The sequence below is a fragment of the Lissotriton helveticus genome, chromosome 11, assembly GCF_964261635.1.
Source record: "Lissotriton helveticus chromosome 11, aLisHel1.1, whole genome shotgun sequence".
Lineage (NCBI taxonomy): Eukaryota > Metazoa > Chordata > Amphibia > Caudata > Salamandridae > Lissotriton > Lissotriton helveticus.
Genome location: NC_136072.1, coordinates 1155008253 through 1155034680, shown reverse-complemented (window position 1 = coordinate 1155034680; position 26428 = coordinate 1155008253). Strand labels below are relative to the sequence as shown.

Sequence of the window (26428 nt, the reverse complement as noted above, 5' to 3'; positions counted from 1 at the left end):
TGTTCGCCTTTCTTCAAGCAGGCCTGAAAAACACTTGAGAACATTATGCAGCCTAAAAGGAAGGCTACAATGGCCAATTCTTAAGATTATACTTTAAATCGAGTAAAGAAACCCATGTATATGTATATTCAAAACCAAATACTTTCGCAGACAGCTTACATCTTCACAAACCTTTTTTGTAAAAGTAGAGAAGCATGGAAGACAGTGTAGCCCTGTAGGCTGCCTTTGTTAGTGTAAAACAGTGTCTCTGCCTTTAAGGACCCAGAGACCACTAGTATCTCATCATGCCCAGCAGGTGGTAGTTGCTTCAGTTCTTTTTTTCCAGCTCCTGGTGACCGGATTTTGGAGCACTGAGCTTGACTTTTTTGGCTTTTTCTCTTAAAAAATCTCTTGGATTTTTGTGACAACTATTTCACAAAATGGTTTTTAACGGTCCATTTCATTTCCTTATTCTGACAGGAATTTGTGGTATTTAGTCAAATAAAATGCCATCTTTATTTGGCATGTGTCCTGCCTGTGGGAGAAAGAAGGCCAAGTCAGACCCCCACTGCGTCTGCACCATCTGCCTTCCCGTAAGCCATGTTCCTGACAAATGCCAGCATTGCAGGAAGATTTCCAGGCGTACCTCGAGGGAAAGGAAGAAAACTAGCCTCCAATGCACAAAAGAAAGATGCAGGTAACAGATGCATTCTAAAGGTGGGACAGAGCGTTAGTCCTCTACCAGGGCTCTTCCACCGTCCTCTGAGGACCCCAGGTTTGGAAGGTCTAAAAAGAGGAGTACAGCCCAAAAACTACGAAGTTCCAGGTTGACGTTGAGAAGATGGATGTCGAGACAAGGCACAGACCCAACTTGTTCTCAGTCCAGGGCAGGGTCGACGTGGATGAGGAGGCGAAGATAGACGTCGAGATATGATAGATTGTCATGGAAGGTGAATACACCGGCGCAACATTGAAGGAGTTTGACGTCCAGGAGTGTGTCAAACCTCCAGAGCAGGATTCGCTTTTTCTCCACTTCGACACACCCATGGATTCTGTGGTCATCTTGGTCGCGAAGAAACACCATTCGACAACTCCTTTGTCTACTGTACCTCCAGACAAGGAGAGTAAAACGCTGGATTCAGTGGGCCGCAAGGTATGCGGTACAGCTGCTACTACCAGTAAGGGACCCAGTGCATCTGCTCTTTTGGGCAGGCACGATAGGGCCTTTTGGGACTCCTTACAGACATTTGCTGACGACCTACCCATAGACCAGAGAAGACTTCCTTGAGGTCATCAAGGGTGGGATGATGGTCTCCAACCAGATCATCATTGCTGCAGCCAATTCATTTTTGTTAGCGGCACACAAGTAGTGTCACAAGGGGAAATTGTGTAGACATTCATGGCTCCCACTTACAGCCCTCAAGCATGAATTACAGCAGGATATCATTAATTTGCCATTTTCTGGATCCACGCTCTTCGGCAGTCACAAGGACAACTAGATGGCCTGGATAAAGTTGGAATTGGACAACATCAAGGCAGTTGGCCTTGGAAAAACAAAAAGAACAGTGAAGGCTATATACGCCCTACCAAGTGCTGTTTTTTCCTTCAGACGGTTCAAAACCCTCTCTTGTACCATGGTCGCCTGCAATCCCAACATCTGAGGCCTTACCAGCAGCAACAGCAATAGCGCCTAGTGGTAGAGCCACTTAGCCTGTTCAGCTGGAAAAGCTACAGCAGACTACATGACTTGAATCTTTCCTTCTTCCTCTTCCGTAACCACTCTGGTAGGGGAAGTATTTAACATTTTCTGGCTGAGTGGCAGTCCATCCTAAAAGATGCCTGGGTAACAAATATTGTTCAAAATGACCATTTTCTCAGGTTCCACCAAAACTGTCCAGTCACCATGTACGAATTCTGCACTTGGGTGTCACATCCTTCTCCATAACAAGGCAGTAGAGACGTCCTCCCGACCAAACAAGGAACTGGCATTTATTCCTGATACTTTCTGATAAAAAAGAAAGGTCCCAGAAACCAGTTCAGACCATTTCTCAACTTGAAACTAGCCAACATATGGAATAGACGAGAAGAGTTTTGAATGCTGGCGCTGCATCAGATCTATCCCCAGTTACACCAGGGAGACTGACTCTGCTCAATAGACCTCCAAGATGCGTACTTCCATATAGAAATAGTCAAGAAGCATTGCACGTTCTTGAGGCTCCTCGTATGTCAAGAGCATTACCAGTACAAAGTGCTTCCGTTTGACCTCAAATCAGCCCCCAGAACTTTCTCGAAGTGAATGGCAATGGTAGCTGCCCACCTTCGGAGTCATTTTGTCTACCTCTATCTAGACAAATGACTCATCAGGGCGTCGACTTCTCAGGAAGCCAGTCTGCATTAGCATTGGACGAGTGACCACCTTCAACGATTAGGGCTGAATACCAATCACAGCAAATCACCATCTACTCCTGTTCATACGCTGCATTATTTGGGGGCCCCCGTCAACACCAGTCAATCAAAAGTGTCTTTCAGAGGATGGCCTGTAATCAATCTGTCTCAAGTGTCAATCCCTAACTCCGAATGCCCGTGTCCACATGTGTCCTCTTCAGAAATCCCTCGGATCAGTGGGACCAACTCCTGGGCAATTGGGAGGATAGGATCACCCCCCCCCCTTTCCCCCACCCCCACCCCTCAATGCAACAGTCTCTGAAATGGTGTTCTCCAAAATTTGCTTCAAGGGATTCCATTTCACCAAGATGTTTCTTCCAAGGTCATAGTAACAGATGTCTTATTGCTAGGATAAGGAGTACACATGGAGCACCTCCAGATCCAAAGCACATGGTCTCCTAGAGAGAGAACCTACCACATCAATCTCTGACCACCATGTATTACCTCACCAAGCAGGGGAGAACGAGGCCCAGGCCATTGATCCCACGGGGCCCAGGCCATTGATCCCACGGGGCCCAGGCCATTGATCCCACGGGGCCCAGGCCATTGATCCCACGGGGCCCAGGCCATTGATCCCACGGGGCCCAGGCCATTGATCCCACGGGGCCCAGGCCATTGATCCCACGGGGCCCAGGCCATTGATCCCACGGGGCCCAGGCCATTGATCCCACGGGGCCCAGGCCATTGATCCCACGGGGCCCAGGCCATTGATCCCACGGGGCCCAGGCCATTGATCCCACGGGGCCCAGGCCATTGATCCCACGGGGCCCAGGCCATTGATCCCACGGGGCCCAGGCCATTGATCCCACGGGGCCCAGGCCTTTGATCCCACGGGGCCCAGACAGTTTGGAAGTGACTGATAGGCAGAGACCTGCGGACCACTGCAACTCATCTCCCAGGTGTTCAAAACGTTCAAGCAGACTACCTAAGCAGGGTCTTGCAGGAAAACCCAGAATGGGTGCTTCACGATGACTCCGTGCAAAACATCTTCATCACATCGACTTTTTCGCCACTGCAAAACATCGAAAATGCCCAGGCTTCGCTTTGGGGGTTCTTCCAAACAGGGAACCTGTTGAATTGCCTGTGGATAGACTGGTCCGACAAATTTCTCTACGCCTTTCCTCCAATCTCCGTGATCCATCAGTCCTCATCAGCTATCTTTTTTGAGAGCCCGAATGATCTTGATTTCTCTGGAGTGGCTGCGTCAATGATGGTTCACGGACCTTCATCGGTCAGAGCATCCACATCCCAAGCTGCCGTGCAGACCGGATCTTCTTGAAATTCGAAGCCAGGTGGTTGACCCCAATCTTTCCTCCTTGAATTTGGCAGCTTGGCTCCTGAGCTAGTTCAGTATGGACATCTAAACCTTTTGCAAGAATGCATGAACACTATCAAGGAGGCTAAACAACTGTCAACTTGTTCAGCCTGTTCATTCAAGTGGAAGAGATTTTGCATTTGGTACTCTAACAAGAATGTAGACCCAACAACCTGCCAAGAAGATTTAATTCTTCCATAATTACTTAACTTGGCAAAATCTGGCTTGCAATTCTCTTCCATAAAAGTTCATTTTGCAGCTCTTAGTGCTACAGAAAATGCCCTTCGTAAACCTCTTTTTTTCCCAAAATGTCTATTATCAAGGATTTCTTAGAAAGGATGAAAAGGGCTTTCCCTCCCATTGGGTATCCTCCTCCTTGGGAGCTCAATATAGTTCTCTCAGGCAGGACCCTTTTGAACACATTCACAAATCCTCCATGCAACATTTCTCATGGAAAACTGCTTTTCACAAAGCCATCACATGCACATGTAGCGTTAGCGAAAACCAGTCATTGTGTTCTCACGAACCATACACTGTGTTTTGCTCCAACAAGGTAGAGATGAGGACTCGCCCACAATTCATTCCGACAGTATTTTCGTTTTTTTTTTTTAGTGTAAGACGATTTCCTTACCAACTTTCTTTGAGCAACCTTCCACCCCTGCTGAAAGAACTCTACATTCCCTAGATGTTATGAGTCTTAAAGTTTTATTTTGACAAAACCTGACACATATGTAAATTGGACTAATTGTAAACTATAGCCCAGTCCGTACAGGTCTAGCTACTTCCAAACAAACCATCTCCTGATGGATAGTATCTTGCATCCTATTATGCTACCAAAAAGCGAATAAGAAACTGTCCGGTAGACCTAAAGCTCATTTTACTGGGGGAAAGCTGCTACTGCCGCTTTGATGAGAAATGTCCGTATAACTGAAATGTACAAAGAGGCTACATGGAGATCTGTTCACACGTTTACCAAACATTATTGTTCGGACTCGAATGTTAGAACAGATGCTCAAGTAGAACAGGCCTACCTGAGAAATGTTTTCCTAAATTTAGTCGTTGGATCATTCCTCACTCTTTTCCACCGCTGTTGGTGGGGATGGGTCTGCCACTATTTGTTGCTTAGAACTATCAATGGAGATCCCTGAGAGAGACAGAATGGTTTCTTACCTGTAATCCTAATTCTCTCTGGGGAATCTCCATTGAAGTCATAAGCAACCCTCCAGCCTCCCCAGTGGAGATAATGGAGGCAATTATTGGACTGTTCTATTACTGACACTTCTCGTCAAAAAAGAACTGTAGCAACTGGGCATGATGAAATACTGGTGGTCTCTCAGTTCTCACGAGTCACAGACACTATTTGAACTCACGTAATGGCAGCCTACAGGGCTACACTGTCCTTCCATCCTTCGTCTACTTAACCCTTTAAGTGCTGCCGTCGGCCAACGGTCGTCACGGGCACTACCTCCCCAGTGCTGCGTGCGACCGTTGGACGTCCAGTTCAGCACTGGATAATGGACAGCGCAGCACTGGGGTGGTATATTTACGAAGCTCCTAAGGTGTTAAACAAAAAAGGTTTGCTGTTGGATTTAAGCGGTCTAAGAAAGCATTTGGGTTTAAATATACATATGTATGGGTTTCTTTACCCTTTTTGTTGTATAATCTGAAGAATTGGCCATTGTAGCCTTCCTTATAGGCTGCCTAATGTTCTTATCCTAAGTGTTTTTACAGACCTTCCTGAAGAAAGGTGAACATCTACACTTAACAAGACATACTATGAAAAGGGCTCCGGGACTCCCTGCATATGGGCGGGGACTATTCATTGCTTATAACTTCAATGGAGATTCTCCTGAGAGAGTATTGGGATTACAGGTAAGAAACCATTCTTTTTCACATATGTTCAGTCCTTTTCTTCAAAAATGAACTGTCTGGCCCTCCAAGGTACAAGTGTAACGTCTTTTTGACCTTTGTTTACAGTGTAATTGTAAATGTAAATTGATACTTGTATAGCGCACTACTCACCCGCAAGGGTCTCAAGGCGCTTGTACAAATACCGCTGTGGAACCCATCCTGGCTTTCCCTGTGAGGTGTCCACTCCTGGGCACCCCCAAGGTGGAGCCAGGCATCCTTAGCATTGTGGGGGCCGTTGTGGAGATTAAGCAAGCTATTGCCCAGAGTTGCAGAGTGGGACTCGATGATTGGAATAGGCACCGAGGCGAGAATTATCAGGTCCGTGGAATTTTGAGCCCAAGACCCGCCGAGGCGGGGAATTGAACCCTGGTCCCGGGCTAGACCTCTGCATCAGGGTCTGCCGCTCTAACCATTGAGCCACACTTCTCCACAACGTATTCTCCTCCCTTCTTTTCCAGTTTAAAAAAGGTAAACATAGAAGGAGTATAATATCCATGATTGAGAAATCTGATTATCCGTCACTAATAATTTTGTCGTAGTCTGGCAGTTTTCAAGGATTTGTATGTAGTCACCCATTCTCTTGAACTTCTATAGTCACGTGGTCCAGGTGGCCATTGTCATTTTCCCTATGTTAGCATGAGCCCATGGTGGATTATCTTTGGCTTTGCACACGGTACTGTGCCACACTAACTTTCCCACAGAACCTGCTGTTTTTACGTTCTGTTCTTTCCTGGGATTTAGTCTGAATACTGCAGACATGGTCGAACAACAATGCCCCTTGTTGTTCTGTTCTATTCGGGCCCTAGTACCTAGACAAAACACGCAGATTCAGCTGTTGTTTGGGAACATGTACTTTAGTCATATAGGTATGTATGCACAGGTGGGTAACAGACAGTTGGAGAGGAATCTTTCCAGAGAAGGGAGTGTGCCAGCACCTGTGATGTAGATCTTCCATCTATGGACTGAGGTACCAGGTCTGCTGTTAAACACCAAGAGATCTTCTAACATATAATCAGGGAAGAGGGGTGGGGGGTGGGTGATGACGGGGCAGGGGGGAGGTAGGCTTCACTGTTGTATACAGTGACAGCACCTTTTATGATTTAATTTACAGACTACTTGCTATGCTAACCGTATTTGTGTTCGGCATTTTTCTACTTGTTGTGGCACGTATAATGCATATTAGACCATGTTAGTTAAAATGAACATTTTAAACTTTTTTCGTGTCTGTCTAATCTTATTGTGGACTGGTACAAGAGTGAGAGCAAAAGGGTGTGGCCTGCAACCGTGATTCCTGAGAGGGGGTGGGAGTGTTGTGTTCTGGGGTGTCTAATCACTTGTTTCTCTGTGAGTGAGTGGGAGGGCATGTGAGATACTATAGCTAGTCGGTCCCTTGGCTCATGGGTACTGAGGTGGTAGGATGACTCAGTCCCTGCCTACTAAGTTTCCATGATCCCAAGCATAGTTCTGTGACTCCGCAGAATCCCTGCAACAACATTTAGGGCTAAGTTGTTAGGAAATCTTACCTGATTGACCAGACCAAAGACTTAAATAATAAGGCTGATAGGTTACATATGATTCTGGTGTCTTTACTACTTTAGTGTCTGCTAAAAATTGCCATTCTAATGGGAAACATTCAAATGCATGCGAGTATTTAAGATACTTATAGGGCAGAGTTAGTGTGTTTTAAGTGTAAATGAGAATGATTGTGATTTTTCTCCTCTTTTCGATGTGCAGACTTGCCTTTTAACTTGATTTTGTTCCTTCTTGCAGGTGGGCAATTGTTGGACTGACAGATCAATGGGTTCAAGACAAAATCACACAGTAAGAACACACTTTTTTTTTTTTTTTGTTTTTGACAGACCTTTATTGCACATTATAAATATACACAGCGGTGTGCCTACAACCCACTGCAGGGGCCGGCCGCAATCAGAGTACCATACAAATCATACGAGCTGGTCAGTGTACTCCAGTGGCACACGTGCAGGAGCCTAACGGTCACAGCTCTCGAAGGCACCAACGTTCATTCAGATACAATATTCATAGCACACCCTTGATCGTGGTCGTATCGCCCCCATGTGATCTCGGTCTAATTTTTATTTTTACACAACAAAAAAAGGTAACTTCAACAAACCCCAACCCCTCCCTTCCCTTCTTGTCCTGGTTTCAGTGAGTAGTCCAAGTCCGGTAGGCATAGCGTGACAGAAGCAGCCTATATAACAGATGTCCAACAGTGCAAAACCCTGGGTAGGGAACCTCCACCCCTATCCTACAGCCGTCCAGAAGCCGTCATGAGGCTCAGTAAAAGAGACATGCCACACCAATCCTGAGACCCACGACAGTCCCCCTACCAGGTCCAACACGCAGTCACCCTTCACAAGCCACAGGTCAATCACAATGCCCTCCCACAGGAACACCTCAGGCAGCTCCTCCCTCACCGTCTGACAGAGCAGCGATCTCACACTCGTCGCTGTCGGTGTCAGTCAAGGCTAACATATAAAGTGTAAATGGAGCCCACACATCCCTCGGGCGAGATGCCGCAGGTAATTCATCATAGTAACAATTCAATTGGTCCCTGCAGTAGGCCATATCCTTCATCCACAGTTGCACATCAGGCGCTCTCCTCCCTCCCCATCCCATAGCGACCCTTCTCTTAGCCAATTGAAGCGCCAGCACCACCAGCCGCCGCGACGGCGTAGCCACACCAGAAGCAATGCCTAAAAGACACAGTCGCACATCCAGCTGCACCTCAGTCGACGCCATGACAGTCAGCCTTTCAGTCACCTCTTTCCAGAAATCATAGACACGGGAGCATCCCCAGGCCAGGTGTACAAAGTCAGCGTCCTCAGCTCCACATCGGACACATTGAGCAGTGGACCGGAGACCATATCGTACCAGTTGAGCCGGCGTATAATACCACTGTTGCAGAAATTTGTAATGCAGAAGGCGGAAATTGCCGTTGATCACATACCCCCCGGTCATAGCACAGCATTCATTCCATTCGTCATCACTCAATGGTTCCGGGAGACTCCTATCCCACCTTGCTCTAGCTAGGGCCGCACCTCCACCCTCATCTTCCTGCGCAGCCTTATATAGTTTAGACAGTAATTTGGTCCTGTCCTTGGCCGTGTAAAGCAGCTGTAAGGCCCCTAGGGTCAACGGCTCCTCCGGGTAAGTCGGGTATAAGTCACGCACGGCAGCCCGAAGCCTGACATACACAAAGGTAGACATAGTAGCATTCGCCGATCGGTTTGTCATCTCCTGAGAGGAGAGAAACGACGCTCCCGGAAATAGATCCCCCATAGTCTGCAGTCCAGACTCCCGCAGGATCTGTAACCCCCCAGTCTCGCCCGACACGGAGATATCTGAGTGATAAAGCAGCGGCATGGCCGGGGCGTATAGTGGTAATCTGCCAGCTCGTCTACCTAGGCTTTCCCATGCAGTCGCCGTAAGTCGCACAGTATCAATCTCCCCCTTTTCAAACACCGAGTGTTTATTGGCAATCATAGCCCTTAATGGATACGGCAGAACCGCGCTCGCTTCCAGTGCTACGTGCGGGGTGTACGGTGGAGCATTCATCCAGTAACTCGCAAAGTGTGCCTGTGCACAAAGATAATAAAGCCTCATACCCGGCAGGGCGAACCCGCCCAGGTCATATGGCTTGATCAGCACCTCCCAGGCTACCCGTGGTTTCTTGCCGGCCCAGATGAGAGATATCAAAAGAGACCTCAGTCTCGCAAAGAAATGTGATCTCAGCGGGATCGGAATGTTTGTAAAAAGATAAAGAAATTTCGGTAGCACTACCATTTTGATCAAAGATACGTGATCCGCTAGTGTTAGTGGGAGGCGAGTCCAGCGCGTCACCTGGTCTTCCAAGTTGGAAATGGCAACGCCGTAGTTGGCCCGTATGACTTCCTGACAATCCCTATGCACCCAGACGCCCAGGTATCTAACCGACTCCGTCGCCCATTCCAGCGGGAATTCCAATGGAACCCGGTGAGCGACATTCGTGAGAGGCAACACTACAGACTTGTCCCAATTTATGGTCAGTCCTGAATGACGACCAAATTTAATGAACTCTCGAAGTATGTTTTCTAGGTGGAGCGCCGGATCCCTGACATATAGTACCATGTCGTCAGCATACATTGACACAGCCAACGCTCTGAGAGGAAATTTCAATGCTGCTTCCGCATACCTCTGCCGCAAGATGCAGGCCAATGGCTCCATCATGATGGCAAAAAGCAGGGGCGAAAGAGGGCAGCCCTGCCTTGTCCCCCGTTGAATCGGAAAGGAGGAAGAGACATGACCATTGACCCTAACTCTTGCCGTGGGTGCAGTATACAACAGGGCAATCAGTGATGTAAACAAGAAAGGCACCCCCATCCGATGTAGAACGGCCAACATATACTTCCATGCTACTGAATCAAAGGCCTTGGCGGCATCAAGCATGACTGCCACCGCGGCCATTTCTGGCTTAAGGAGGTGTAGGACAGCAAATAGCGTCCTTAGGTTGTGAGTGGTGGACCTTAGGGGGATAAATCCCGATTGATCCGGTAGTACCATTACCGGCAGGAGGAGACGCAGTCTTGTGGCTAACACTTTGGCAATAATTTTCACATCAGTGTTCATTAGTGAAAGGGGACGATATGAATCGCATCTATTCAGAGGCTTCCCCGGCTTAGGGAGTGCCACCAAGAGCGCCTCCCTCATAGTCCCCGGAAGCCGTCCGCATTCGAGAGCCTCTTCCAGGACCATTGCCAATTGCGGAATCAGCAAATCTGCATATGTTTTATAGAATTCGGCGGGCAAGCCATCTGTGCCAGCCGCCTTCCCATTTGGGAGAGCTGCTATCGCGTCTCTGAACTCCGCTTCAGTAACATGACTCATTAAAAATTCTTGTTGACCCCTGGAAAGCCATACTAGCGCCACGTCCTCCAAGTATCGCGTTACTTCCTCCTCGTCCGCCGTTTCCCTGTGCTCATAGAGCTGCGCATAATGTCTCGAAAAGCAATCCAGGATATCATCTGTTTTAGTCACCACTTCTCCCTGATCTTCAATTTCCAATACCGTGCAGTGACGTGCCCAAGGGTCCCTAATCCGATCAGCAAGTCCCTTACCCGGCCTACCTCCTTCTCCATAATATCTGGCTGTAGCACGTTTGGACAGAAATTTGACCTCCTGGTCGGCTAATTCATTATACTCTGTGACCTTTGCCCTAACATCCGCTAGCAACGCAACTTCCGCACCCTCCTCCAGTCGGCGCTCTAGCACCAACAACTCCCTTTCTAGCCTAGACATAGAGTCCCTGATGGACGTGAGCACCCCGGACCTCAGTCCAATACATGCACCTCTCACCGAGACCTTAAAGGCCTCCCACACTGTGGTCATACTGTCGACAGAGCCCACATTGGTCACAAAGAACTCCTCAACTATCTGCCTCAGCCGTTCACACATCACCTGATCAGTTAACACTCCAGGGGAGAGTCGCCAAGTAAATGGAGCAGGAGCATGCGTTGGTATCTGCAGCTTCAATGTAACAGGAGCATGGTCGGAAATCGTGCGGGGCAGATGTTCTGTTCCCAGCACCCATCCGCTCACATCACGGGTCAACAACCAAAAATCTAATCTCGACCACGTATCATGTGCCGATGTGTAGCAAGTTCCCTCCCGCTTGCCAGGATTCCGCAAGCGCCAAACATCCAACAGTTGCAGCCCATTCATGCCCTCACATACCGCATCCGCCGCTCTCTTACGCTCACAGGGCCGGTCATGTCTCTTATCCAACTCAGAATCCAACGTAACATTCCAGTCCCCCCCGCAGAGGATAGCCGATGGTGGCAGGCTATACAGTTTGTTCCAGAGTGCGATGAAGAAATCAGGGTCATCTACATTAGGGCCATAGACATTTAGAAGAGTGACCAACGTACCACACAATTTACCCTGTACTATGATAAATCTACCATCCTGGTCAACCTCCTCGTGCAGCACCTCAAACGGGACATTCTTTTTTATCAGTATCATCACCCCACGGGCATAGGAAGAGTATGCCGTGGCCCACCTCACCCCCGCCCACTGTTTGCCCACCATTTCGGCCGCTTTACCCTTAAGATGCGTCTCCTGCAGAAACACCACCTGTACACCATGTCTGTTTAGAAAGGCAAGCATTTGACGAGTTTTCTGCGGCTTGTTAAGTCCTCGCACATTCCATGTAGCACACGTGAGAGTTCCCCCCCTATCCATACCTCCAAAGTTTCAAGCAACCCAAAAGCATTTTCTTCCTCGGCAGCCCCCACCCGCTAGACCAGCCCCCACCTCTCATCAACCCGGCTTCAACACCAGTGGTACTGTTAAAGGTCTCATACCTCCATCTGAAGCCCCGTTCACAGCTCTCAGATTTCTTAGACTCATTCCCCTTGACCAGGAAAAAACACATCTTCCCAACAGATCCCAACATCCCTTCCCCCATCCCGCCACCCACTTCAGCACCCCCAAATTGCCAAAGCCTCCCCGTGTCCACCCCCCTTGCAACCCCCAACAATGCAAACATCCATATTTGGGGATCTCCCATAATAGGGGGCGTAGTGGCGCACCACTCTCGCCAGAACGGACGAGAGCACAGACCATTGTCGTTAACTACAACCCAAACTCCTCCACCCCACACCCATGGGCAAAGCAGTAAACATGGTGGTAATCATATAACAGTACACTGCACTGGGCGCCCCCGAAGGCGCACACAATCAATAGATCAGCGCCTGAGCACAAGAATGCCCACCTTAGTCAGCGTATAGTCGCGCAAATTATAATTGTCCCGCTTCCAGCCAAGTTCAAATGGAAGAGAGCCCCCAATAAAGCCACACGTCAACATAAGCAGCTTCAGCGCCAACCAGAGCACTCCCCCCCCCCCCCCCCCCACATCATACATAGCAACAGTACAAAGTGGACCAGATGCTAAAACGCCTGGATGGCTTTCAGCAAGCAGTGAATGCGCAATAAAGGAGGCGACCCAGTGCAACACTCCGCAACCTCACCACCACCGCAGCCAGTAGTACAAAGTAGTTCAGGCATCCTATTCTAGTCTTTCATCATCCCCTTCATGACGTTCAGGCGGTTCCTTAGCACGCTTTTTCAGTCTTTTAGCATAGTCCATGGCTGCCTTGGGCGAAGGGAAAATCTTGTTATCCGACGGAGGCCCAATCCGAAGACGTGCTGGATACAACATGGCATAAGGGATGTCCTCAGCCCTCAATACCTGTTTCACCGCAGCAAATTCTTTACGTGCAGTCTGCACCGCCATGGTGAAGTCGGGATAAAACTCCAGTTTGTTACCCTGGTATTCTATGGAGCCCTTTTCCCTGGCAAGCCTCAAAATAGTATCTCGGTCCCTGTAGTTTAGGATCCTAGCCACGATAGGTCGCGGCGGCGCCCCCGGAGGAGGCTTCTTAGCCAGAGACCGATGTGCACGCTCCACTATAAAGATACGAGACAGCTGGTCAGCCCCAAATATGTCGACAATCATGCGTTCCATGTAGTCCTCCATGCGTCCAACATTCGTGGACTCCGGCAAGCCCGTGACGCGAACGTTGTTCCTTCTGGACCTCCCTTCCAACTCCTCGTTCTTCGCTTGTATGACCGCCAGCACTCTTTCCATACTGAATACTTTGGACGAGACCGTGGCCAGGCCATCTTCCGTGGCGGAAACCCGCTGTTCCACCTCTCCCATCCGCTCATTTTGACGGTCAAATTGCGTCGCCATTTGGTCAAGTCGGTTATTTACTGACTCCATGGTGCCCTCAATGGATTGAAGAGTCTTCTGCATAGCCACCAGTGTGGATTCCAGATTAGGTGTACCACCGACAGCCCCACCCTGGTCAGAGTCCGTGGGCGCCTGGGAGGACATATGCGCAGTCTTTTTCACCTCGAAGTTGATTTTAGGCTGGTTTCTCTCGGACCTGCCCATGTCTGTGCTCGAACAAAGCGTGGTTTAAGGCGCAGTTATGGAGGGCAGTAACCCCTGATAAGGCTCCCAAAAACTGATGCAGAGCGCCCACCAGTTGCCCCACACCGTAGTGCAGACCAGGCCCCGCAGTCAGCTCCAGACTAGTCCAGGCAGCACCACCTCACCCGGCGGGTAAAGCGCGCCAAATCAATCCCTGAGCAGCCACTCAGCGCAATGGTCAGGAATGCGCAGACCCCAAGGCAACGGAGTGGCCGTGTTGATAAGGCCTCCAGGTCCGAGTCACCTCCCCAGCAGTATCGATGATCAGGATTGGCAGCGCTGGATATGCACTGCTCACCGAAGCTCAATGTCCGGCAGCTGGGAGGGAAGAAGCCTCAAAATGGCGGGCGCTCCCCAGGTCAGCAACCCCCAGTGCACCAGGCCACTCAGCGAAATGTGCGCGGTGGTGAGACAGCTCCCGGCAGCCCAGATCGTGGTCCCGCTATGTTGATCTCCCAGTCCGGCCACTCCGCCTCACAGCTGACCCTTTCCCCTGCCCCCCCGGCCCAAGCTCGCGCGGCGCGGGCTTCCGCGGCCCGGTGCCACCTCCGCAGCCCCGGGCTTGCGTAGCACCCCGCCCCACTCACCGAGACCAGCAGGGCCGAGTCCAGGCCGCCCGATGTTCCGGTGCCGTTCCGGGGAGGTCCGCAGTCACCTCCGCCACTCCGCCTCCACAGTCACTAAGCGCCGCTTCCAAAGCGCTACTCCCACAGGCAGCAGTGGCGATAAGGGCCCAGGCCGCACGGGACGTCTCCCCCGCTATCGCCGAAGTCTCCGTCTGTAATATCCCGGTCCGGGACAGCCCAGCTCCAGGCGCGCGCGGCACAGCCACAATCAGGGCACAGAATTCCCCAGGGAGCCCCCGATGTCATCGGAGCAAGCTCAGCCAGAGTGCAGGGCAAAGGCGCCGGGTTAATCAGGATAAATGTGCGAATGTTCAATGGTCTTGGCAGAGCCTCACACAAGTGCGGCCATCTCTCCTGGCGCCCTCTAGCCAAGAACACACTTAATACTCCTTAACATTTGCATTAGACTACCTGCAAAAGACTAATATTTGCAAATACAGTATCAGCTAATTAAACACTAAGTGTGGACAGAGCGGAGCAGGAGATATAATTCAGTTTAGTGGGGATAGCACTGTCAGTGCAAAGTGTGTGTGTATATGTATACATGTGCATTGTCACATAGGACTTTTGTCTTTAATTGGAGGTTAACAAAAGGCCATTGCCTTGCTTTCATTTACATTATTACTGGTTAGTGTAGGTGATAGCTGCAGAGCTGTTGTGGGTGTGGTGTGCTACTTGTGCTGTCTTCTGGTGATTGTGTGGTAAATAGCTTTTGCAATGGCTAACTATTTAGAAGCAGTGATACCATTTGAACACAAGTCTTGCACAAAAGAGTCAGTAAAGAGTACAAAGTGCAATGAGGATTGTCTACATGGGGAGACCAAACCGTATACTAAAGAAGTGGAATGCGAACTGCGACCGAAATTGAAACTTGGCTCAGAAGAGCTGGGGACCCAAGGGACTACCCAAGGTATGTACCCAGGAACCCCATGGAGTGGAAACACAGCTGTGTACTCCATGCAAGTCAATGGGGCAGTTGCAGTTTTGAAGCAGTACCCTTCCCAGTGAACCCTGAAGAAACCCAGTGGAAGATGGAAGGTTGGAGAGTCACCCGACCTGTGAATACCCCAGGATACCTACACCAGGGAAGCCGGGTGCATAAGTGCGAAGTGACATTTGAAACCGCTGTAGACCACAATAGGGGAGTTCAGTGAAGATTCTTCTGGCGAAGAAGGTGAAAGTCTGGTGGAATCCAAGGATAAGTTCTTGAAGAGAAGTACATGCAAGTAGAGGGGACAGAGTCGATGCCACTCGGGAGTGACCAGGTGGCACGGGAGACCAATGACAAAGGATGCAGGAGAGTTGATGGTGACCTTGTCGCTGCATCTGTGAGGACAAGGCGACGCTGTGGAAGACCAAGAGCCGCTTACGAGCTGTCCCATGTTGGAAGTCGAAAAGCAGGGGGTCTGTGTTCGGCGGGAGCACTGTCAAGCCTTGGCAGCAGCAACAGACGTGGTAAATGAAGAAGGTGCAGTGTCGGGACCAGCAAGGTCCAATGGACTCACCAAAGGCAGGAGAGTCAAAGCAGGCCCCGAGCAAGCAGGGGAGCCCACTGCAGCTAAAGAAGACCTTCAAGAGGATCTACAGGCCAAAGGCCCAGGAGTCTCAAGAGGACTTTTAGAAGCTCACCAATGATGCAGGCCCACGGTGCAAAGGATACAGTGAGGACGAAGATCTAGGCAGGAAGAGATGCTGGAGGCTGGAGCTTCTTGTGGCCTGAAGATCTCTGGAGGACAGAGTCAACAAGCCTTTGCAACGGCGAGCTGATGCGGTGCACAGTGGTTGTATTCCAGCGGGTCCGACGAGGGATACTGACTTCAAACTTGCTGAGAAGACCGTGCATGCCTCGACGGAGTTGCAGAACCACCACCTGTGTTGCTGAGCCTTTTGGTGTTCGTGGGACCTTAGGAGCAGCAGACTAACCATATTCGTTGGGGTGTGAGGGGGGGAAAGGAAAAACTAGAGCCAAGTATGCAATATTTAGACAACCATTAATCTATCAGGACAACATGAAGTTAATCAAATAACATTGTGCGTGTATTTGATCAAAAATCTTTTTTTCATGATATTCATTATTAGATATCAAAACATTTCCATTTCATTAAAATCATCAATGCATTAAACAGGTTATATCACATGTAACATGATCATATTATAAAAAAGATCATGCAGTGCAATGTAATTGTGTATATAATACAACTCTTTGTCACATATTTTTAGAACAGGTTCCAGATGGTTCATAGACAAAAAGGAGGGCTACGTGCGTTTCAGCAGGTTGCCTTCATCTGGGAACCTTCTCAACTTTCTCTCTTTCTGAATATATTTATTGATTTATGGGCAAAAAGTACTGCCTTCTGAGAATTCTGTGCACTCTTTCAGGAAGGGCACTAAGGCCTTTTGAGGAGAATGTGAAATAGGGAAGAGATTTTGCTGTTCCGCACATCTTCTATAGACTTCCAGGATTGATTATATATTTGAATATATATTCTCCTTATGTTTGTCATATGATTCAGTTATACAGACCCATATGGGGTCCCAATCTCGTAAAAAGTGGGATCCTTTTTGTCTTTAATGTACGTATTTTCGTAAGGGGTGTGATGGTTCTCGCCAATATCTTATTGTGAACATAAATATAACTTCAATATCTTTTTTTAAGGATATAGTGGCACGTATTTTTGTGACATGGGATGGAGTTCCATCAATATTCAGAGTCTGTTTATAGTTAACTTAAGCATGCCGGTATGTCGTCCATAATGGCTCTCGCCATTAATGAAATGGAAATGTTTTGATGTCTAATAATGATGAATATCATGAAAATAAAAAGATTTTTGATAAAATACACGCACAATGTTATTTGATTAACTTAATGTTGTCCTGATAGATTAATGGTTGTCTAACTATTGCATACTTGGCTCTAGTGTTACCTTTCACCCTCAGCTAGCAAGTGCATTCTTTGTTTGTAGGGGTCCCCACTTTTTCCAAAATCATATTCTTTGCGGTGCCTGCAGATTTAGGGAAGTGACTCCTTCACTCCAAGGGAGATTACTTTGTGTGTCTTTGATGCCCACAGGCCTGGAGAAGAACCTGGGTAAGGCACGAAGTGCAGGGTGCCTAGACAGTTGAAGTGAAAGTGGTTTCGGATCTGAATCTTGTCCCACCACAAATCTGAGGAGCCACCCACAGGTAAGCCCTTAAGTACCCTATGCAAAGGGTTGGGACGATTTAGGGGTCCCTCCGGGAGGAGGGGCCAGACAGAGGGGAGGATACTCCCATGCCCTTTGTCCAGTTTCATGCTAGAGTGGGAGCCAACGGTTCCCTGAACTAGTTTCAACTGGAGTATGCAAGGAGGGCACCAAATGTGCCCTTCAAAGCAGTCTGGTGGCGCTGGTAAGCGCCACCAGCCCAATACACTAAGACCTGTCTGGGAGTCGGTTACACCTCCCTGTGACAGGAAACCTATTGTTCTACCTTCCCCTGCTCAAGCTCTGCAGCAGGAGGGCAGAATCATGTCTGTGGTCGGCAGCAGCACTAGCTTGCTTTTAGACCCTGAGAGGCTGGTCCTGGGAATACAGGGGGGCTCCCTAGGGGAGCCCCTCAATACATGCGATTCTACATCCAACACTGAAATCTGTGTTGGGGTAGGATTTCAACATGTTTAATCCCAAACATGACCGGTTTCGGTGCAGCCGAACATCCTAGTTAGACATCAAGTAAATTACTTGATGTCCATTATATGTATAAAATGGCTGACCGCACTTACAAAGCCTGGAGAATCAACTCCTGGATTTGTAGGGGTTGTCCGGCTCAATCAGGGCACCCTCAGACTTCTAACCGAGCACCCTGCCTTCAGGATTGAAAGGCCTACCTTAGACTTAAAGGTTTTAAGTGCAGTGACCTTAGATATAAGGAAACTTATATCTGCTGTGAGTGGTACTAGCACCCGCTCACACAGGTTGCAATGTCAGGCCTGTAGTCACAGTTTGAGTGGTCTCTCATGGGTGGCATTATACATGCTGCAGCCCATGGGAGGCCTCTTGTGTACCTATGCCCTGGGTACCCTAGTACCATATACTGGGGACTTAGAAGGGTACCCCAGTAGCCAATTGGGATGGTGCCAAATGACTTACCATAGTCAAATTTAGTGAGAGAGGACAGTGACTGGGGTCCAGAATAGCGAGATCCCAGTCATACTAGTCAGAAAACAGAATGACACCAGCAAAAAGGAGGGGTAACCATGAAAGCAGATCCTACTTTCCTATAATGAGGTAGGTAGCTTTGAAAGGATGTATGAAGTGGGCCTTTCATATATTTAATAACTGATATCCTGCTTCTGGTGGTTAGAAAAGATTTTCCAGGTTTGGATACGTAATAGATAACACATGCTTGAATCATTTTCCATCTTCGAAGTGGAAGTCCCTCTAACTTTGAAATAGCAGTATTATGCAATGACAGCTGTAAAGGCCATAGGCAGTGCTTGCTTGCCTTAACTTTAGCTAATGATGTTAGAGTGCCCTGTGACTAACCTCTCCCAGAGGAGTTCACATCTCCGATTTATACTGCATGTTGGGTGGAAGGAAGTCTCAGAGCTTTGCTTTTCTTCGACAACCGATAAGTTACATTTTGGCCTTCATTTTGGGCTTTGTGTGTCCTCTTAGGTCTGTTGCCTCTGAGAAATGGCAACTGCAGAGAAATCTAAAAAGAGCCTGTTTAAGCCATGTGATTATTGTTGGCAAGTGAGGGTTTTCTCAGATGACCCTCACGAGTGATGCATATATAGCCCTTACCCTGATCACAAGGCCAAAGAGTTCAAGATATGCAAACCGTTGATTCAAAAGAATAAGGCTTTGGAACACCTCTTCAGAGCATTAGTCTGAGGCTAGTATTTTAAATCTGAAAGAAAAAGAAAGCCTGTTGTAGTGGAATGCTCTAAAGCCAGATCTAAGTCGAAGGAATCCACCTTGGAAGTTATTAAGGGCAAAAAAAGGCATGAAAAGACGCACAAAACTCTACAGGTATGTCGCCACCAGAGAAAGAAAAAAGAGGATTTAATCTACTCAAATGCCTTCACTGTCAGGGACTAAAAAGCTAAAGGTAAATCCTCCATTGACTGTGATCTTGTTGATGACATTGTCAACTACCGCTGGCGAATACTCGCCCAAGACAAAGAAGGTGAGAATCCAAAGTGAGGAGAGGATACTGGACCCTTCGATAGAGCCAATAACCTAATTGAAGTTTCTGACTATCTCATCCAAGACTTTGTCGATGACGCCCCTATTGACTATGCTCCCGTCAACTTCACTTGTGTCCTTAATGACCCAGTCGACCGTGCACCGATTGACTTTGCACTTATTAACGGCACTACCTCAGGCAATATAGATATTGTCTACAATACAGCCTACAGCATCTTTGTGCCTGGAGAATAAGTCTTCCAGCAGTATACCACCTCCCGTTCCAGCAAAGCTCTTGGACATGGAAAGAGGAAATTCAGACCTGGGTGTTCTTTTTGGATCAGCCCACAGTCCGGAACAAGTTCACATAAAATGTCATCATACAGAAGAGGAGCAAAGGTCTTCTCCACAGCAGCCGCCACTGGAGTCCTACTGCTCACAATTTGCTCTTCACGAGTAGGAAGACAGATTTATGTTCCAGGGGATCCTCATCAATAGTCTTGTGCGGGGACCCCGGAGGGAGGGAGGGAGGGAGGGAGGGGAGAGAGGGAGAGAGGGAGGGAGGGGAGAGAGGGAGAGAGGGAGAGAGGGGGAGAGGGGGAGAGGGAGAGAGGGGGAGAGGGGGAGAGGGGGAGAGGGGGAGAGGGGGGAGAGAGATATATCGAGAGAGAGAGAGATATATCGAGAGAGAGAGAGAGATATATCGAGAGAGAGAGAGAGATATATCGAGAGAGAGAGAGAGAGATATCGAGAGAGATCCAATCTTGCAGTGAGACGCACACCAACATGAAGCAAAGTTTTTAATCAGGTATGAACAGCAACAAGCCAGTAGATTCAATCAACAGCTGTTCCCTCAAGTCTTTGCCTTACGCGTTTCAAAGGAATAACCTTCAGAGGCATTTGAAGACTGACAAATCCTTTGAAGTTTCCTGTTCAAGTCCACGCCCCCAGATGGGCTGCTAATTTGAGATACATATGGGGCATTCTGGGAACTGAAGTCCAGGAAAATTCCTGGCCAGTCCTGGGAGCACTAATGCGCTGTAAAACCATTTCATGCCCGCAAATGGGCGCGGCTCTTAATCCTAATTGGTGTTTCCAACAGCAGGACTCTGATACATTAGGCCCCTTGGCCCCCTCATACTGGGGTGGTGCGTACTCGGCAGCGAGGCACGCCACCTAAAATGGCTCCCGCTCTGGCATGAAACTGGACAAAGGACATGTGAGCTCCATTGTCATATGGCTGCCTCTTCTGCAAATTAGGTCACATAACACTGGACTCGCTTCCCACCCTGGGCAGCAGGAAATGACAGTTGTACGCAAAAAAGTTTTTGCAACCTGGGACCACGGGAATTGTGATTTTAGATCAAATGGTCAGACTTTGCATACCCCTTATCTCTATGGTCTAAAGGAAAGCGAAGGCAGACTATTGTATCCAGATTCTCATTCAGCCATCTTGGCATCGCCTTTAGTGGTTCACCCAGCTCCTGAATCTATTTCTATAACCATCGGTGCCATTGCAGATGCACTCCAATTTCCTCTCCAGATATACCAAAGAAATTCTGCACACAACCTCTGATCGTTGAGCCTGACTGCATGTTATCCTATGACCCAGAATTTGTTCATCTAGATCTCACACACCAGAATGTTTAAACATCCTGTCTCAAGCCTGGGCAACAGCTACTGCCAGAATTTTAAATTCCAAATGGAAGTGTTTCTGTGTATGGTGCAGAACCAAAGAATTCATTGACAAGAACTCCTCACCAAATACTTCCATATTTGCTTAAATACTCATAAGTACGAGCCTATCTGGCAGCAATCTCATGATTTCCAAGAATGGAGGATAATTTGACACACCTTTCTCACATAGAATAATAAAACAATTTATAATGTGACTTTTCAGATCAGTCCCTCTTGTGCGATGCCCACCATTACCCTGGGAGCTTCATTCTGTCTGTAGCCAGCAGATGCTGCCACCTTTTGAACAAATCCACAAAGCACATCTAAAGTTCATTTAATGCAAGGGCAGTGCTTAGCTTGGCTCTGAAATCAGCACACAGTCTAGGGGAAATGCATGCATTTAAAGCGAAAGAGCTTTCTCTGTTTTTTTGTTGTTGTTTTTTTACAAAGGACAAATTCATCTTCATGACCAATCCAAAGTTTATCCTGAAGGTCCCTACTGATTTGCACCTGAATGAGCCTATCTTTCTGCTGTCTTTTTTTCCTAAATCTTCAGCAGACTAGTAATTGATTTTGCTTGATGTGCGCAGGTGCATCAACTTTTACATGGACAAGACAGAAGACTTTTGATATTCAGACCAACTGTTTGTATCCTGCATCAACTCAAGCATAGACAAACGCCTCTAGTAAGAGAGTAGCACTTTGGCTCTTGGCCTGCATCCCTTTTTGTCACAACAAGGAGAAGCGCCACTCCAGGGAAGAGTGAGGGTTAATTCTACCGGGAGCATGGCTACAACTGCAGCACTTTACTCTGGTGGGCCTTTGTAAGACCTCTGCTGTGTAGCTACCTGGAGAAGCAGGTCCACACTCATAAAGCACTAATGCCTTGCTGTGTATGCGTAAGTCAACTTGTCAATGGGACATGCTGTCCTGTAACCTGGTTCATTGAAGGTGAGCCTGCATCCTTCTTTCTTATATTTACTATGATTGTTATGTTCTGCTTACTATTATTATTCAATCAAATGAATATATGGAAGATCAAATTCTGTATAAGAAATTAGTTACCCTGGTATATTGCATATATTTATATCCGACCCTCTGTCCTCCCTGGTCAGAAGCTTCTTAATTATATACTCTTCTCGCACTTTGTGCTATGAATTCTGAGCTATTGTGACCTCTAGGTGGAGTAGGGGAGCCAGTACTTATTCCTTATTGGCTGAAGTTCTGGTTGCTTCAAATTAGGTTTCTCGGCTACTAAACAATCTCTGTACTTGTGGCCTATGGCCATTTTAACACTATTTACTGCTAATTAAGACCACTGGGGATTCCCACATTGACAACTGGTAATGATTTAAGCATGCAAGTATATGAAAAATACCAATACTAGAAAATTGGAGTTACAGGTAAGTGATTTATTCCATGGCAATCTGCCATCTTACTTTGATGCAATGCATCACACTGATGTTGAATTTAGCTGCATTGATTGTATATGCTGTATAAAACGTAATAGTCAGGTGGTGTTCTAGCTGTACGCTCTTTGATCCTGTGACCTCTTTTCAAATTTGTATTTCTAGAAGAGTCCTTCCATAATATTGCCATTGTCTAGGAGGTGGTGATAAAGGACACCCCCTGTTGATCACAATAGCAATTCCTAATTTGATTTATGATCTAAGATGCAATAAGTTTTGTTTAATGACTGGTTGGTTAGGGGAAGTTGTGTATGCAAGTATGCGCTATTTGTATAGCGCAAAACTAACCAAAAGGCGGCAGAGCACTATACAGAGTAGATGAGCATACGCTCAACGAGTGATAGGAAAGTAAGCTGGGTTCTGGAAACCGAAAGGTGTGGTTACTGCATTGTGATTTTGTATTCTTTAAAGAGTTTCGTCTTCAGCCTTTTCCTAAATTGGTGTGGCATTGGGGCAGTCCTGATGGATATGGGGTGTTTAAAATGTGCTTATTTTGCCTTGCGCCACAGATTGGTGAAAGAAAGATGCATTATTTTGTCTTTAGAATGAAGTATGTTACAGATGTGGGTATTCTGCAGCGACATGTATCTCGACATAACCACCGCAATGAGGACGAAGAGAATTCCATCTCTATTGACTGCATGAGGATTTCTTTTGAATATGAGTATCCTTCATTAAGTACAGGCAAGAGTCTTGCAAATGTGCGAATACAAGGGTGACTACTGCTTGTCTATGCTAAGAGATAGTTGGGTCCATAGTGCCGTATGTGTCCCACACATCTACTGAACAAGCCAGCTAAGCGGGGAAGCAAATGTAGCTAGGGATAGGCATGAGCCAAATAACTAGGTCAGGTAGATATCAACACTAGTGAACACATCACACCTTTCAGTTCCAAATCTTACCAGATCAAAGGCAAGTAAAACTGTAAAACATATTTTGCAGTATATGTTCCTACTTGTAAATGTGGCCAAGCCTATGTAGGCAGTACAACTCTGCAAGACCTCTGCCATATTTTCCAACAACTATGGGCAGTCAAGAACAGGGACTGGTCGTATACGTTCATAACAACCAAATGGCAGATTTTGTGCTGGGAGTACTGTAAAAAGAATAAAATCAACAAACCAAAATATTTGGACTACTTGAGACTCCTTTATACTTTGTGCTACGTTATCATTGGGTCGTCTCTGCAATACTGTTCAAATTTAATCGGCAAATAGAATCGTACATTGGTTATATTTTTCCCGTACATTCTGGATTATTAGAATCACTGACAGGAGTGTTGAATAAAGCTCTGTTTTTTGGTCATAACAACCCTGTTGGTTCTCTATTATATTTTGTGATCGATGCGGTCTCCAAATCTTTAAGAGGAGGTGACCGAGAAAGGCAACTCAGACAGATCGAATGTAAATACATAGTAAGCCTCGATACTAAGTTTCCAAATGGGTTGAATGTTGAGGAAGAGTTGTATACATTACTTTAAGATGTGCTGATATTAAAAAATGATTTCCCTGTCCAAACTGCTTGTTTTTTTTTCTTTCATTAATATTTAAGCACACATATGAGGGCTCATTTGAAGTGTAACAAGTGCAGTGGCAACACCCTGAAAAAGGCATATACACATCAAGACAAGTCAATATAAGAGTGAGGTTGGATATAGTGATTAGTCAAGCCTTTAGGTGGATATCCTAATGCCAGTAAATGACACGGCCAACTATACCACACCTCCGGGTTTCTAAATAAAGTGTAACAGTTAATAGTTTATATTTTTTTAAAGTTTTTTTTTTTTAAGAGAATCAAACCTATGTTGATATGGTTTGGATTGATTAATAGTCAATTATTTGTCGTAACATTGCATTTGCTTTGAATTTACAACCTGCATTTATGCAGTAAATAATTACATTGATGGGCAAAATGATTTATTAAGGATAAAGGGTGTACTCAAAAAACCCAATGTTTGCAGTAAAATCATTTATTAAACCAAGAATTTAACTATTTGATGGAAAATAAATAGGCATCACTGGGAAATAAATGTTTGTGAATTTAATGTAGCTTTGATATGAATTGCAAGAATTGATTATGTTTTTAATCATTATGAATTGTTGAGCTGTTCAAATTGAGTCAAAGCGCCTCGGAAAATGTATCTGAAGAGCAGAGTCTTTCTATGTGACAACTGTCATGTGGGTGTATTTAAACGCCACTAAAATGCTGCACTTTGTGTGAGCAAGGTCACTGTTTTGACAAACGTGTAGTGGTGGATGTAATGTATCCATTTATTCTGGACAGAAACACCAGCTCATGCAGCACCACTGCCTTGATTGCGCATAAATTTTCTTGTGAAGCAACATTTTAGTATCGGGCAGTACATGGAAATAGGACTTGGTGAGAAGATGCAAGTACAGTACAGCACAGTCACCATCTTGGGTGTATCAACCATGATAGATTGACATGATTGAAGCAGGTTAAATAAATCCTTTCAAATTATGAAATCATGTGATTAATATCAGCAAAAATGAAAACTTCTAACCAGTGTGTTGTCTGTGGTATTCAGCAATATACACAGTTGTATGCTCACACTGTCATCAACGGTCCATTCATATCTCAAGGGAAGTATAATGCTAGTGTATCATAGGACATCAGCAACCTACATCATTCATCGCCCTAGTGGGCATATAAGCAGCGGATGGCACCTGTGATAAGATGCTGAACAAAATGCATTGCGTTCAAAAAAAAAAATTGATTAAAGCTTTGTGAACATTATTGCGAAATAAAGCTAGCCCAGTCGCCATCTTGGATGTTTTAAAACCAATGGTTCTTAGAATGCATAAGTGTATCTTAAGACATCAGCAACTTACCATTTACTGACCAAGTGGTCATATAAACAACAAATGGCATCTGTATTGATGGTCAAAAACGCTATGTGCTAAAAAGTACATTGTGCTAAAAAATATATGATTTTGTGACCTTACTTGCGTGATTAGAATTACTGTTGCCATCTTGGATGTAACAAAACCCATGGGTCATCACGATTGAACAAGTTATAAAAGTGTGTTGAGAATCATGAAATGATATACACACTGTATACAATATACACAGTCATGAAATAGAATTGTGCTGTCTGTGGTAATACATGCTTCAACAGTATACAAAAATGTGTACAGAATTTTGGCAACCATATATCATAAAATACATCATGTGTGGATGTAAAGGGATATACTTCTTACACAAAATGCGCGCCAAGTGGGCATATATGAAATTAACAACAATTGATCCACCTGCTATGTTGTATATAAATACATTTCGTGGTAATCACCACATACCCATTGGTCAATCATGTCTGCTGTCACGATGTACCAATATAAAGTATATACTGCCGAAGTGGGCAGATAACCATAACACTAGTCTAATAAATAAAAATCTAACTCTCTGGTGAAAATCACCAAACCTCAAGCAGAAGAGTAGGGCACCCTCTCCTTATCTCAGCTATGCCTGGTTCAGAGTCCCTTCCACTCCTCCTGAAAGGTAAAGAAAAGAGAATACATTAAAACCTCAACTACCCACACTTTTAAGTTAAACATTAAAATAATTTCGCTTTAGAACTAAAAGTGCAATAAAGCTTAACACTATACCGAATCACATCTCAGTCCAGATGGACATATAGTTCTGCGCCGGATCTCAGGCCATGACAGGATTTAGTGTTAAGATCTATTATATAGCATGATTCCCTCTTCCTGAAATTCAGATTCCTATTTCCCCCTCGTGGGTCTGCATCCACCTTCTCAATACCATAGGCACTGAAATGAAACTGTTCAGAGTGTCTTGCCACTGAGTAGTGTTTCTCATGATTG

General features: G+C 46.5%; 1 protein-coding gene across 3 annotated transcripts in view; it reads left to right on the top strand.

Moving 5' to 3' along the window:
* Positions 1 to 26428, top strand: part of CDC45 (cell division cycle 45) — a 435048-nt gene that overhangs the window by 230633 nt on the left and 177987 nt on the right. For all 3 annotated transcript variants that reach the window (XM_078667950.1, XM_078667952.1, XM_078667951.1), the window contains 2 exons: positions 7421 to 7471; positions 23128 to 23247. In XM_078667950.1, the coding sequence (XP_078524076.1) occupies positions 7421 to 7471; positions 23128 to 23247 (171 nt within the window). The remainder of the gene's footprint in view (positions 1 to 7420; positions 7472 to 23127; positions 23248 to 26428) is intronic.